At 47.2% G+C, this 15,351-nt stretch overlaps 1 protein-coding gene across 1 annotated transcript in view; it reads right to left on the bottom strand.

Annotated features, from left to right (window-relative positions):
* Positions 1 to 15,351, bottom strand: part of kmt2ca (lysine (K)-specific methyltransferase 2Ca) — a 112,707-nt gene that overhangs the window by 41,315 nt on the left and 56,041 nt on the right. The window contains 6 exon segments of the mRNA XM_076971258.1: positions 1,148 to 1,252; positions 1,674 to 1,781; positions 2,710 to 2,826; positions 5,151 to 5,282; positions 8,789 to 9,663; positions 10,089 to 10,178. Coding sequence (XP_076827373.1) covers positions 1,148 to 1,252; positions 1,674 to 1,781; positions 2,710 to 2,826; positions 5,151 to 5,282; positions 8,789 to 9,663; positions 10,089 to 10,178 — 1,427 coding nt within the window.

The following is a 15,351-nucleotide window of genomic DNA, read 5'->3' as shown; positions in this document are numbered from 1 at the left end:
AGGATTATCCATTACTGCTCCACTTGGAATTGGCATGCTTAACTAAAATAAAAACATGCTTATTTGCTTCTTATCCAATTAAATGCAATAGTCAAAAATAATGAGGTCAATACAGAAACCAGTGCAGGAACAAGGTCTCCTTTCACAGCCCAGTGTAATTACGTGCTTTCTCTAACCCGGCCCTGCGTCTATGCATGGCGAGGTCATCAATAGCCCTGCTGCCAGCCCACTGCTGCACGAGGCCCCGCCTGGGCCAGCGCTGCATAATCACGCTCACATTACTGCCCATAATGAGCTCTCAGCTCCTGCTGCTTCCAACGACCCAGCGGGGGTCGGGGGTCACGGGGTTCAGCCCAGGGGCTGACAGGGCTGCTTTGAGGGTGCTGAGTGTGTGACATTAGCAGGCAGTGATGGGTCAGTGGCAGGGGTTGTTGATGATGAGTTGGAGTGGATGGGGGTTTATAGACCGTGCATAAGGGCAGGAAGAGCAGCGGTCAGTGTTCTAGTACCATCCCTGAGGCAGGTGGGGCAGAAGCGGGTGGTGATGGGGCATCAGGGTGAAAGAACAGGGTAATGGGGGTTCTCGCAAGCACAGCAGGGGTGCTCACTAATGAGGGATAACGAACCAATCTCTGTGGCTACTTTCATTAATCACAGGCCACTAACAGTGATCCAACAGTCTAACCATGATCTAACAGATCTTACAGTCCATCAGTGATCTAACAGTGATCACTAGAATGCAAGAATAACACAAACACCCTTGTGAAACATTAGATAACAGACACTTGAATGGAAGAGATAGGGGTAAAATGACCACCCTGAACTCTGGGCCTTGATGATATCTGTGATGGTGGATCTGCCCTCCCAGCACACAGTCTGTGGCAGTTAAGGAATGCCGGATAATCCTCTTAACGTTTTACACATTATCTCGAATCCGCTTTGGGCCAAAGAGCTCGCACGCGGCACCCTGTCAGGCTCCTTTCATTCCCCCCCCCACACACACACACACACACTCCATTACCCACCAGCCCAGGGAGCCACGTCATGACTCCAGACCTCTCCAACAGTGTCTCGGTCAGTGGGGAGGTGGACAGGGGCACATGCAGGGACTGTGGGGCATAAGTGGTGGCGGTAAAGGAGCTCTTACCTTAATGCTGACACAGAAAGGGTGGTAACACTGCCCACACTGGGAGCAGGCCAGGAGCTGCCCCTCAGCACCCTGTCCAAAACTCCCACACACCACACACATGTCCTGTAGAGAGGGTGAGAGAGAGAGAGAGAGAGAGAGAGAGAGAGGCTGGCTATTTAACCACATACCACAAAGATACCAAAATTCCCCCCTGAAACACTCATATAAACACAGGCAGCCCTGCCTCCCGAGGATCATACACTTCAATCCCTATCTGAACTGTGGGGGGGATTACAGTAATTTGTCACACTAAGCTATATGCTGATAAATTAATTCCTTGGGTTGAAATGGAATGAGATATCAGCTGTTATGGTAAACAGCATATATTTTGAATGGCAGATACCGAGGCGAGTTAGCTGGAGAAAATACAGGGCACACAAACAACCTGGAGATAACCCAGGCCAAAAGAGAGATGAGAGGTTTCCACCCATGTCTGTCCATCTCACACACACACACACACACACACACACACACACACACACACCTGTTTGAGTGTGAAGGCGTCGGAGCTGGAGAACATCACCACTGTGTTGTGCATGGTGTTCTCCTCTTCCTCTTTCACCACATACGGAGTCTCCACAAAGCAGCTCACCTGTGGACAGGTACATGCCACATTCAATCTCCACTACAGCTAGAATCATCCTCACAAATACTCCAGTTTAAGCCCAGTTCTCATTTCACAGTGTAGTGTCATACCTGTGCAGGAGATATTTAAACAATTCAACAAACTTTACATGAAATCGTGATTTTACAACGTCCTTCCAGATTCTTACATTACAAATCAAACAGAATGTATTCAAAGCTGAATAACCTTTTGTGCAGCTAATCAAAGCGACTACAATCACCCAAAGCCCTCACGCGCGATCATCATTAGGTTTCGTCTGTCCCCGGTGAATAGGTGCAAATTGCATCTTAGAACCCAACGCAATCTTGCACAAGTCATCAATATACCATCGTCAACTTAAGAAACATGCCGGCATCATTAGGTAACACATTCTCCCCGCGTAAGCAAGACTCCACGTTTGTCTTCAGTTGCAGTCTTACTTAACAGCTACGCGGCGTATTGGATTCCGATAAGGCTCGACCTGGTGGGATATGTTTGCTGTCGAGGTGTGTGCACACACATCATCACAGTTTACACAGCATGGCAAACTGTGAGGGCGTCATTAACACAAATCTGTTATTTAAAAAAAATTATAAAAATAAAACATTCTGTGTATTTGATCACACACAGGCGGCCATGGAGATGTGGGGCGGCTCCCTCATATCTGCTCCTGCCCGGAAAACTGAGCATTGCCGCTGGGGGGGGGGGGGATAGCAGCATTTGCTTCTTGAGAGGAGGGAAAGAGAGAGAGAGCTTTCAGCAGGGCTGTGCTGATGCTGAGTGCTTTGCTCCGGGTTTAATGCCAGCACTACGCTACGCTGAGCACAACCTACAGCTTCATTAATCATGCATGCATGGTGCGTGGGTGGGGAAGGGGTGTAGTGCGTGGGGTGGGGTGGGGTGGGGGGGTCCTTACCCCAGGGGTCAAAAGCAGGCTGCTGTCCGTCTTGAGTCTGGAGCGTCCACGGCCCCCTCTGCCAGACAAGTTTGCCCCCCGGGGACGCCTCCTTCCGGGAAAGCCAGACCCACGCCCCTGGAAGACAGGAAGGAAAGAGGAGAAAGAAAAAGAGGGAGAGCAGAGAGATGGAAAGGGAGAGAGAGAGAGAGAAATGGAGAGGGAGAGAAAGCAATGGAGAGGGAGAGAGATGGAGAGAGACATTTTCACTCAGTGATTCTAACTATATGGCACAGCCAACCTCTGGGCTGGTGGCTTTGAATTAATTTATCACCAGCTAGAGTCAAACACTGGAAGGTTAGTGTTAGCTAAATGAGTTGCAGTAAACTTCATACGTGACCTTCCGTTTGTGTGCCAAAGCAACAGAAAACAAATCAACAAAAAGACCGATTAACATTTGTTTACCACAAACAAAAAGTCCACCCTTTCTCCTTTTCTTTAATCACCAACAGCTCCACCCTTCTCAGTCATCATTGGCTCTAATGGCCCAAAGTAGGGATCCTCCCAAAGCCTGGTTTACTGATGTCCCTGATAGCTGGCCACGCACTGCCCCTTTGACAAAACTGCCTGCGTCCATGGGGGAAATGAAAACGCAGCTAGCACAATCCTTCATGCCATCATGACTGAACAGAAACCCAGCAGTCCGAGCCTGATGCAGCCCTCGCAAGAAACCCAGCAACACTGACAAAGAAAAACGCTCCATATGAGCTAATAATGACACTAATGTTGCAAAATAACAACAATTAACCCAAAAAATAGAGTACTTGAGGATTTGGAGGATGAATGCAAAAGAGGCTTTGTGTGTGTGTGTGTGTGTGTATGTATGTGTGTGTGTGTGTGTTTTGTGGAGCCTTAGTTGCTGGGTTTCAGCCTGCCTGAGCAGAATGCCAGGCTGGGTCTCAGTTCACATTACAGCTGCTGTTCCTGCCAGCAAGGCCGTCCTACATCCGAAGGCATCGCGTTGCGTTCACCGGGAAGCCGAGCTCTGGCTCTGGCCCGAATCCTACTTCCTCCCGGGTAATTACCTGATTCCCGCCCGAGCCGCAGAGCTCGAGACAGGAGACGTCAGCTCCGTTTAGAGAGACGGCCTGAGGAGGTGTCGCACCATGCTGTCTGTACAGTCTGCAGCTAATTTGTGCAGAAATGAATTATGGAGGAAAGTGTGAGGATTAGTGAGGCATGCACTCCTGCTGTGAAACCGTCCACTGCTTTGGGCATGCGTGAATCTGAAGAGTCCCACCACGAGAACGAGAACGAGAGAGAGAGAGAGAGAGAGAGAGAGAGAGAGAGAGAGAGAGAGAGAGAGAGAGAGAGAGAGGAGAGAGAGATGGCAGAGGCCAGGCCTGCTGTCATGCACATGCACAAGATCCAGTTTGAGTTTTGACCAGAGGACCTTACACAGACAGGCTGAACTGGTGTGACACACGCAAACACTCAACAGGACAACGTCAACTTTAAAAAGGACCCAGGAGCCTCTCCGCACTCTTGGGATGACGTCAAGTTTTTAAAAAGTAATTACAGTGAATAAAATTAAGGTGAACAGTTGAGACAGCCCCCTGCCCCCTCCCCCAAGGAAAAACACTTTAAGTTTACAACCGCAGAGCAGATAAGATCATGGCATACCCACGTTTACAAGGCTGTGACCTTATCAGCTTCAATGCCAAGCAGACCTTGACAACTGATCATATATTAATCAAATTAGCCATTGCAATTATTTCATTGTGAGGAGCCGGTGATTAACAGGACGGCAGTGAAATCCATTTTTAATCAGTGCCCTGGATCAGAAGGGCTTTCTCACAAACGCATGGCAAGTCTGCTGCCTGCACGGTGTGTGAACTGGCCAGTCCCATTCTACTGTCACACACTTCAAGGGTGCCCTGCCACATGACAGGTACTCATGTAGTCTGATGAGTCATAGACGTGTACTGCGTTGAGCTCTGAACCCGAGTGCATGACTATGAACTCAGACTTCATATCGAATCGTACTCACTAAACAATGAATTGCAGCCCTAGCAGTAGCACTTAAAATATTGCAATTATCATATTTTGACAATCTTCACTGGTCTGACAATTAAGACAATTCGAAGCGCCAAGGCCATGTGTAAATTTCACTATCTGCCAAAACCAATCCAACCAATCCATGTCTTCACTGCAAGGAAACTCAGCCAAAGGTGCCCGACTAATAAACTTAAGAGTTTATTGCTTAAGTAAAACTGCCGTTTTGACCTCAGAAGACGATGTTCTGTGTTGACTGTTGGCACTTAAACATATACACTCTGATTGTATGGTGACGGTGTAGGCAAAGGTGCTAATCAGAAAATTCACAATCACAAAATCGTGAAAGCTTTCAGCACCAGTCTGCAAGTGGCCTGATCCGCCCTCAACCACAACCCTTCATTTACCACTTTGGCCATCCAGACGTGCTCGCCCTGGTACAGGTGCTGCTGTGGCCGGACCTTAGGGCCATCCCAGGCCTCGGGTCGCTCCGGAGACCAGGACGGAGAGCTTACTGTACTACGACTGCTCCATGCAACCTGAGAGAGAGTGGCAGGAGTGAGGATGAGGGAGGGAGGGAGGGAGGGATGCAGGAGGAGGATGAGTGGAGTTGGAGGGTGAGAAAATGCACAGCCAAATGAATTTTAAAGGTAGCAACTTAAAAGAAGAACAGAAACACAAGCATATGAAGGCATTACATCGAGCCAAAATGTCCACAAAAACACGGATGCTGACGAGTTTGGGAAAAACCTGAACACATGATGAAAGACTTGAAGTCCATGCCAGGTCCTCTCACCTATTGTTCACGGCTCTGATTCAAGCCCAGGCTAACGATGTGAGCTCAGAACGGGCCCCTTACAGGGGAGCAGGTGCCCAGGAGGGGGTGGGACTAGGATCCCTCACTCACTGGTTTGTAATTTTGTGTCCGAAGTGTTTCCTGAGTCGAGCTTTCAAAACGAAAGGATCTTATAGTAGACCAAAGAGGCCACATCCACTATCACTACGACGACGTAGCTCATTATCGAGTGTCTGCCCGTCTCCATGGCAGCACTCTGGTTTATTTGTGTGTTTACTAAACAAGTGTGATTATGTCAGTGTGACGGCGCTGGGCTCTCGGTGATAAACACGCAGAGCAGAGGGGAAGCTTCATGGGGAGAGTTTAGCCCATTTAATGAGCTAATCGAGGCAAGACTGAGTAATTATTTTCACCAACGCAACCACTGTGAGGGCCTTTTTTATGTTATGTTTTGCAAAGTGAAAAATGATTTTGGCTCCATAAATAATAAATAGCAGCAGAGTTGGGGGGCTTCCCCTTATGTTGCCCCCCCCCTCATGTATAGATTTGTCCCAAACTTCCATTTTTATGTCAGCTACTTAATTAAAATGCTGGATACAAAATACCATTCCCTTAAGCATAAGGAAGCTTAAGTGTTAATGCAGAAGGGGAAAACACACACACACACACACACACACACACACACACACACACACACACACACACACACACAGAATGGTAGGCATGAGTGAAATCAGATGGGTGCAGTACAGATGCACTATGGAACAGTGAGCTGCATGCCAACTTCAAGTACATGCCTGTGAATAATGAATAAACACAAATACATAAATACCAACAACGAAACGATCAACAGCATAGTTATATCAATGCAACAAAAAGCACAGCGAATGCAAAGACGAATTGAAGTAAATGGAAAACTAATTGAAAACAAGTGAATGAGAGTGAACATCACAAACACCCAAGCGGAGCTGACCAACACAAGAGTTTTGCTTCATTCTCAACCGTCACCTGTCCTAGCAAATTCTAATGCAACTCTCTCAAAACTGGCCAAGCAGACACAGGGCCGTGTGCCTGTAGGATCAGATATCCGAATGAAAGAAGGCTGCAAACACATGAGGCAGGCCGGGGGGGGGGACAGCAGCCAGCCCGCCTTGGTCTTCCACCTCACGCTACTACGAAAACAACACGCTTCTGTTGCCTCAATCAGGAACTGCACAGCTCGGACGCACCAATGAGAAGCAGAGAAACAGGGTCATTTACATACACGAGCATGGTGCACCCTCCACATCTCTCCCTCATTTGCATTTCCCTCCCAGATGCAAATCATCATTCAATAAAACAGTGAAAGATCTGATAATAATAAGGCAACAAGGTAACAAAAAGGTTTCTAGCTAATTCTGCCAACAAAACATGTTCATGTGTTGTACAGTGGGGGAGGGGGGAGTTCATCAAAATACCTAAATATGCTGAGGCACACAACAACCCCAGAACCAATCACACACCCCCACCCCAGAACACCGAGACACACACAACCTCACAAACACACCAAACAGGAATTCCCAGTGGGACCCCATGACAGGCAACCACCCTACAAATTTCACTACTAATAAAAGAAGAAAAAAAATTCATAGCTAATAAAAGCAAAATGCGAGAGAGAGAGAGAGAGAGAGAGAGAGAGAGAGAGAGAGAGAGAGAGAGAGAGAGAGAGAGAGAGAGAGAGAGAGAGAGAGAGAGATGACACTAAACCATGACTAGGCCTGTACGAGATTACACCATTATACTGCTGCACATTGTAATTGCAATAAACGTTGTAATATATATTATAAAACAAACCAGTGGCATGGTCATAGATTAGACTTAATTTGATCAAAATAATCTTGCCACTTGATATAATTAACAAGTATATCAAAGCTATGTTTCATCAAAATGTCCACAGAATATTCATCTAGAGCATCTAAGGGTGGTCAAGATTCTCACAACACAGATTTATTAAATAAAATCCATGAATTGAAAACCTACAGTTACAGTAAGTAAACTGAAGAATTAAAAACCCCTCCGATATCAATATTGCAAACATTTATATTGCAATGACGATTAAGAAACAAACTGCACAGACCCAAAAATGGCATCAGGAGAAAACACATCACTTAACATTCTGATGAATTCAGCCCTCACCACAAAGTCACACAACAAAACGACTAAGCACAGCACCTGAAATCAACACACAACCTTCAGGTCCTCCCAAACTGACATTCAAATACACACATGGCGAGTTCGCTTATCCAACACAATTTACACGTCCAATCATGTGACAGAAGTAGGTGAATGTAAGCATTAGGAATCTTACCCAAGGACTCTTATTGGTCTAGCAGCACTTGTCTGGGCAGAGGACCGCCCCCGAGCCACACATGGGAGAAGCACTGCTGGTACACACTACACTATACCAACCTGCTACTACAAAACCAGGCTTAATCATAGCTTGCTCAAGTTTACTCCACCGAGTCCTCAGATGCCATAGTGCCGGGTTTAATTTAGGTTTCTGACAGCTTGGATGGCCTTAAAAAGGAGAGTGCTCAGCATCCTCTCTGTTCCCAAGCTCCAAGTAGTAATGGGTTAGTGTCGTGCTTTCCAGCTCAGTGAACAGTTATCCGAATTATACACCTCTAAAAAGGGCTTCTTTATGTTCCCCTAGCATCAAACCCTTGGCACCAGTTTCTGTTCCCACCCCCCAACTCCGCTCATCAGCACTACAGGGTTGTTCTGAGTTATGTGCTCCAGAGAAAGGGATGGGGGGGGGGGGGGGGGGTGTTCTGGAGGGGGGGGGGAGCGAGAGAGAGCGAGAGAGAGGAAGGGGGGATGGAGGGAGGGAGAGAGGGAGAAAGAAAGGGGGATAAAGAGCTACAAAGAGCAAGCAAGCGAAAGCAACAAAGAGCACGCACTCGAAAGAGATAGAAGGAAAGATAGGGAGAGAGATAGAGTGGGAGGGAGAGATAGAGAGAAAGAGAGAGAGACAGACAGACAGAGTGGGGGGAGAGAGAGAGAGAGCACGAGCAGCAAGAGCCTTTCCACATTAATTAACACACCCTCCACGCAGGCACTAATCAATGTGACTGTGCAACACAGAACTGGGAATAATTACTGCACGGCTGCAAATGTGGATCAGACAGAGGATCACAGCTCCCTCACAACCACAACCCTGGGGACAGAAGGCTCGAGCCAGAGGCACGAGGGCAAACACCAGCAGCTTACCTGCTTTACTCTGGGCCTCCCTGGAGAAAACTTCCTCTTGGAGATGGCGGGTTTTCCCATACCTATTTTGGGGGTCAGGGGGAAGAATGCGATAGGGGGCACCCCGGGGCTGTACCCAGGCTGGTTCTGGCTGTGGGTGGGAGTCGCCCTGGGGGAGGCCTCTGTAGAGAACGGTGACTGGGACAGCTTTGCCGAGTCATCGGGGGACAAGGCTGGAGAAGGTTTGAAGTTCAGGCCCTTGTCGTCCCCGGCGGGAGAGCTGAAGCCAGAGAAACTGAGCTCGCTGGCCGGTGTGGTGTCCATCTCCAGCGTGGGACTGACGGGGGCCATCTCCGCGGCCGGGGGGAGGCTGCTCTCATCGCCCAAAGCGCCCACAGGCTCGGCCTCCAGCTCTTGCTCCTCCTCCTTCACCTCGTCCGGCCTGGGCTGGTCCTGCTGGTCCTGCAGCTCTGCTTTCTCCTCCCGTTCTAGCCCTAATTCCACCGTCATGGACAGAACAGGAGATTCCACGACATTCTCTTCCCCAGCGTCCTCTGAAGGCTTTGGTGACGAGGGACACGTGTCCATGGGCTCTTCCTCGGCTGTCTGGGGCGGTTCGGGGCAGGTTTCTTTGGTAGGTGAGGCGAGGAGCACTTTCGGAACATCTGCGGTCGACCGCATCTCCTCCGGCACTGGTGGCTCGGCACGATCATCCCGCTTGTCCGTTTCCGCCGCCGTGACGACAGTAGGACAACCCTCGTCATCTTGGTGTGCCTCGGCAGTGGAATTCTGGGACGAGAGTGGGGACGCAGCCGCTAACGTGGATGAACGCTGAGGAGACGTCAGGCCCTCAGTCAGAGTCACCGTGACCTGGATCTCTTGAGCAGCCTCCATGACTGGAGAAGACAACCCAGACAGAGAAGCTTAGACAACTGACCAATCAACCCATCTCATTCCAGGTCAGTTCCAGTTATGTATGTATATACCATATATACCCAGAACTACAGCATGATGAGAAACGCTTATATTTCAAGTGTTTATCCAGAAAAGACACGAGTGTTGGACTGAACTTTACAAGGTGAAGTGCCAGATCCTTCACCCGGTTTTAACACCTGAAACATACAGTAGTTTCCAACCCCGATCGACCACACATGCCTGAACTATCCACATGGTTATTAAGACTTTGATCAGCTGGCTCAGTCCTACGAGATTGTGGCTGGAGCGCATGAGCACAGTCGGCCAGATCAAATAGAATATTTGAGACAGAGTGAAAGGAAATAAAGGGGGGATAAAGCAGCATGGAATAAATGACTTCACCTACCTGACGGAGACTCGGTGGGCTCTACATGAACAGGAACAGCAGTGGTCTCTGGCTCCAACCAAACTTCCTCTTCTACAGGCATGAAAACTTCTGGGAAGATACAGAAAATGAACAGAAATTAAGCCATAGACCTCATCCACTGAAAAGAGAAAAAAAATCACTCAAAACACTAGATCAAAAGTAACTACATACACTGGGGGGAAAAGTGATGGTTTTTTTTTTTTTTTGCTATCGCAAACAGATCTCAACATCAGAGGTGCCACTGGCATTAATACAACATCTTTGACCTGATGAGTTGACCTGTACTATGTGAACTCATTTAGAATGTTGGCAGACTGACTGCTTTTCAATATTCCACTCTGAGTAATAACTTCAACCCAAAGAACACACACCATTACTTTCTCAGAGAGCACAGGCAATCATAATGATGCTCTAGACATTAGATGAATGAGTTTGTATTTCACATTCTGCTCTTCAAAAATAGGCAAGAGTGGCACTTTTGTAGCTAGCATTTCAAGTTTAGGTGCAATTTGTATCCATCAGTAAATAAATAAATTTGAAAATAACCACAAATTAAAAACATGATGCACATCTCTAGAAATTACAGACGCCAATGTTTCATTGGCTCAATACAGCAAAGTTCTATTGGTATAACCCTAATAGCTGTAAATAAAACAGATTAAAATATCAAGGGAAAACTCATCTGTCTCTACATCTGCTGAAGCGCTCACTCCAACAAACTATTAATCTATCCAACCATTTATCTATCCAGACATCCTTCCATCTGATGGCGAAGGCACAGTTAGAGAACAGTGCTATCACCACAGCCTATTGAGGAAGACATCTCCATGGCAACATTTTTGCAAGCTCCGCCCGTTAGGCCCCGCTGTAGGGCAAAAGCAAATGAATAAACAAACGTGGCCTGTGCTCTTAGCTCTTAATTTACCCAAAGCAGAGTTTCCAAGAAAAGGGAAGAGAGGGGGGAAATGGAGGCCTATAAATCAAAAAGAGGACACTCAATATAGCCCACATGCACTCTCCTTCAGGCAGTGGGTTAAAGTAAATCACACTGCTCATTAATTTAAAAAAATGGGGAAAAAAAGAAAGTACACTCAAAATAAACCCAGGTGAATGGAAATTTGAGATTATACACAGGTATTCCCTGTAGAGCTCTTCGCCGATCATCATAAACTTTAATCATTTGATCCCCACAGGGTTGATATCACCATGTTTGGCATCATCACCATTATCATCATTACAATCATCATCATCTGTCATTCTTGTAACAGAAGCAAACCCAAAACAGTCAGCGATCACCCAAGATGCTCCTTGCTGTAGGAAGAATGTATTAGACTGACTAAGCGCACACACCCAGTGCAGTACTGGCCTTATACAGCTTTCCTGGAATTTCAAAAGAATTCAGGCCATATGAATTCACATCACAGCTTAGATGAGACACATCTCAGAACAAACCAATCTAGTCAAACATTGAGACAGCACATCTATGCCTTATTAGAATGAGCCCAATCACCACAAAATGACACTTAATTAACAAATAATAAATCAAACAAACACCCAGGTGTCGCAAATCAAGCAGTCTGATGCCATCGACTCTCCCTCACAAGCTGCGACATGTGCAGGTTCACGAGCTTTCACCCGCAGCAATGATGAAGGTTCTGCTGGATTGAGCGGTACACAAGGTCCAGTGGGCTGAACATGAATGAACCAGAACAAGACCCGAAACTCCGCTGGCACACGCAAACAGCATGCCAGCCGTCCGCAACATGACGCCTGGTACAACAGTGCCTTTTGAATTCACCCTCTTGGGGTTTTCCTTTGGTTAACCATTTTGCTGCATCACATCCTGGAATTAAAAATGTTTTATATTTGGATTTCATGTAACAAACCAAATAAGAGTCCAAATTGTTGACATGTTGAAGATATTAAACAATATGTAATCTAGCCAAATAATTTGGGAATTGCACAATTAGTTGAATAAGATCCATCCACCTGAGATGTCAGATATCCACCTGCATATAAATACACCTATTCTGAAAAGCAGAAAAGTCCAGAGTGAGCAAGCAATGTAAAGACCAAGGAGCTCTCAACAGCAAGACAAGGAGAGTCCCAAACTTTGGACAAATCACAAAGCAAATTCACTGTAACACTATAGCCAAACCTCACAGACCATTAATCAAAAGATTCGGCAAAAGACACAAGATAACACTGAGATAAAAGATCGCGATCCACAGCAGAGGTGGGAGTGTTTAGGGAGGCAGCGTCTCTGATTAGCACAAGATACTTGCAGCTGTAAATGCAGCAAAAGGTGGAATACTAAGAATTTACCTGAGAGGCGGTGAACACACACGAACACACACACACACACACACACACACACACACACACACACACACACACACACACACACACACACACACACACACACACACACACACACACACACACTTTCCTAATAATTAATCATTCTTATCTATGTCACAATAAAAAAATGTTTTGCACCTTCAAAGTGGTAAGCATGATGATTGTAAATCAAATGGTATAATAACTCAAAATTCCCATTTTACTCCCAGGCTGCAGGAAAACAGCAAATACACCAATTTTTGGGGAGATTGGGGGTGCTTTTGTAAGACATTGTAGGAACAGGCTGAGTCAGCCCCATCTGCCTTTAGGGCTGCTGGGTTTCCACGACGACGCTCTGGAGCTCTCTACCACAGCCAAAACTAAATCACTGACATTTTGGGATGCTGAGATACTCCAGTGCAGTGCTGATATGTTAAGAGTGTTCGCTCCATTTGCATTAGGGAGGGTTGTTTCCAGAAAATGCAAGCACTCTCAGAAGAGAAGCACTTGTGTGTGAGTGTGTGTGTATCTATACATGTCTAATGCATGCATGGATGTTGCTTGCGCTCGAGTTGTAATATTGCTTATGAGAACGTGTCCGTGTCCATGTGTCCAGAAACTCCAGAGAGAGAAAGGAGCCTCAAAGAAGGAAGAAGTGGAGAATGAGGGGTGTACAGCAGTAACCAGTCGTGATGTGGCTGGTGTTGGTGCTTGCGTAGGCTGGTATTAGGGGTGCGTAGGCTGGTGTTAATGTACTAGTGAAGTCTGGTGTTGGTGTTAATGTGTTAGCGTTGGCTCTTGTTGGGGGTGTGTAGGCTGGTGTTGGTACCAATGTACTAGTGAAGGATCGTGTTGGTACTAATGTACTAGTGAAGGATCGTGTTGGTGCTAATGTACTAGTGAAGGATCGTGTTGGTGCTAATGTACTAGTGAAGGATCGTGTTGGTGCTAACGTAGGCTGGTGTTGGTGTTAATGTACTAGTGAAGTCTGGTGTTGGTGTTAATGTGTTAGCGTTGGCTCTTGTTGGGGGTGTGTAGGCTGGTGTTGGTACTAATGTGCTAGTGAAGGCTGGTGTTAGGGGTGTGTTGGTTGGGGTTGGTGCTAATGTACTAGTGAAGGATCGTGTTGGTGCTAACGTAGGCTGGTGTTGGTGTTAATGTACTAGTGAAGGATCGTGTTGGTACTAATGTACTAGTGAAGGATCGTGTTGGTACTAATGTACTAGTGAAGGATCGTGTTGGTGCTAATGTACTAGTGAAGGATCGTGTTGGTGCTAACGTAGGCTGGTGTTGGTGCTAATGTACTAGTGAAGGCTGGTGTTGGTGCTAATGTACTAGTGAAGGCTGGTGTTGGTGCTAATGTACTAGTGAAGGCTGGTGTTGGTGCTAATGTACTAGTGAAGGCTGGTGTTGGTGCTAATGTACTAGTGAAGGCTGGTGTTGGTGCTAATGTACTAGTGAAGGCTGGTGTTGGTGCTAATGTACTAGTGAAGGATCGTGTTGGTGCTAATGTACTAGTGAAGGATCGTGTTGGTGCTAATGTACTAGTGAAGGATCGTGTTGGTGCTAATGTACTAGTGAAGGCTGGTGTTGGTGCTAATGTACTTGTGAAGGCTGGTGTTGGTGCCAACGTAGGCTGGTGTTGGTGCTATAGTTGGGGAAATGTGGCCACATTTCCTCTCTGCTTGCAGAGCGGTGCAGTGGGGGATGAAAGCCCTGCCAGCTCTCTGCTGCCAGCTATTTATAACCCAGCCGGAAGAACCTACTGCACATCAACCCCCCCCGCCCCCCCCCCGCCACCCCCCCCCCCCCCCCCCCCCCCCCCCCCCCCCCCCCACACACACACACACACACCCCACATGTGTATACACATAGGCATGCAATCTCACACACACACACACACACACACACACACACACACACACAGGCGTACACAGGCGTACACAGTCAATTTCAGCTGGGGGGATGAAATATTACAATTTAAAAAGAGCTGTACACAGTAAACTCAAACATGACTAGACTAATCAAACAGAATTTAAAACTGTTTTCAATGTGATGTATATATAAAAAAAACGGAGAAACAAGATGTGATCTATTCCTGAGCCCAGTTAGAACCAAAGCAAGGGGTTGCACCTGCCCACAAGACGATAAAGATCTGACCAGTTGCAAATCATAAAAACACTGCAGAGGTTTCATCCTGAGTGACGAACACAGTCCTTTAATTTAAACACCACACAAATCCCCAAGATTATAAAACAGTGAGTATTTGATGACAAATCATTACAGGGACCTGAAAGAGAGAAGTAGAGCAACCAGAGAGAGGAGAAAGAGAAAGGGGGAACATAAAAAAGGGAAAGCAAAAGCATGAGTGCAAGAGGGCAAGAGGGGGGAAGGGGGGAGAGAGGGGAGAGATGGTGGAGAGAGAGAGAGAGAGAGAGAGAGAGAGAGAGGGAGGGAGGGGTGAGAGTAGAGGAGAGAGAGAGAGAGAGAGAGAGAGAGAGAGAGGTGAGAGAGTAGAGGAGAGAGAGTGAGAGAGTAGAGGAGAGAGAGAGAGAGAGAGGGAGGGGTGAGAGAGTAGAGGAGAGAGAGTGAGAGGTGAGAGAGTAGAGGAGAGAGAGAGAGAGAGAGGGAGGGGTGAGAGTAGAGGAGAGAGAGGGCAGAGGGGGGAGGAAGAGAGAGAGAGAGAGAGAGAGAGAGGGGTGAGAGTAGAGGAGAGAGAGAGAGAGAGAGAGAGAGAGAGAGAGAGAGGGAGGGGTGAGAGAGTAGAGGAGAGAGAGGGCAGAGGGGGGAGGAAGAGAGAGAGAGAGAAAGAGCTGTGTTGCTGGCAGGGACATGCAGCTCTAGAGCAGCAGAGCAAGAAAACAAACAGGCGAGGAGAGAGGAGAGTGGCCCTGTTACCACG

Source organism: Brachyhypopomus gauderio, chromosome 13, assembly GCF_052324685.1.
Source record: "Brachyhypopomus gauderio isolate BG-103 chromosome 13, BGAUD_0.2, whole genome shotgun sequence".
Classification (NCBI taxonomy): domain Eukaryota; kingdom Metazoa; phylum Chordata; class Actinopteri; order Gymnotiformes; family Hypopomidae; genus Brachyhypopomus; species Brachyhypopomus gauderio.
This window is presented reverse-complemented; position numbering and strand designations above follow the sequence as displayed.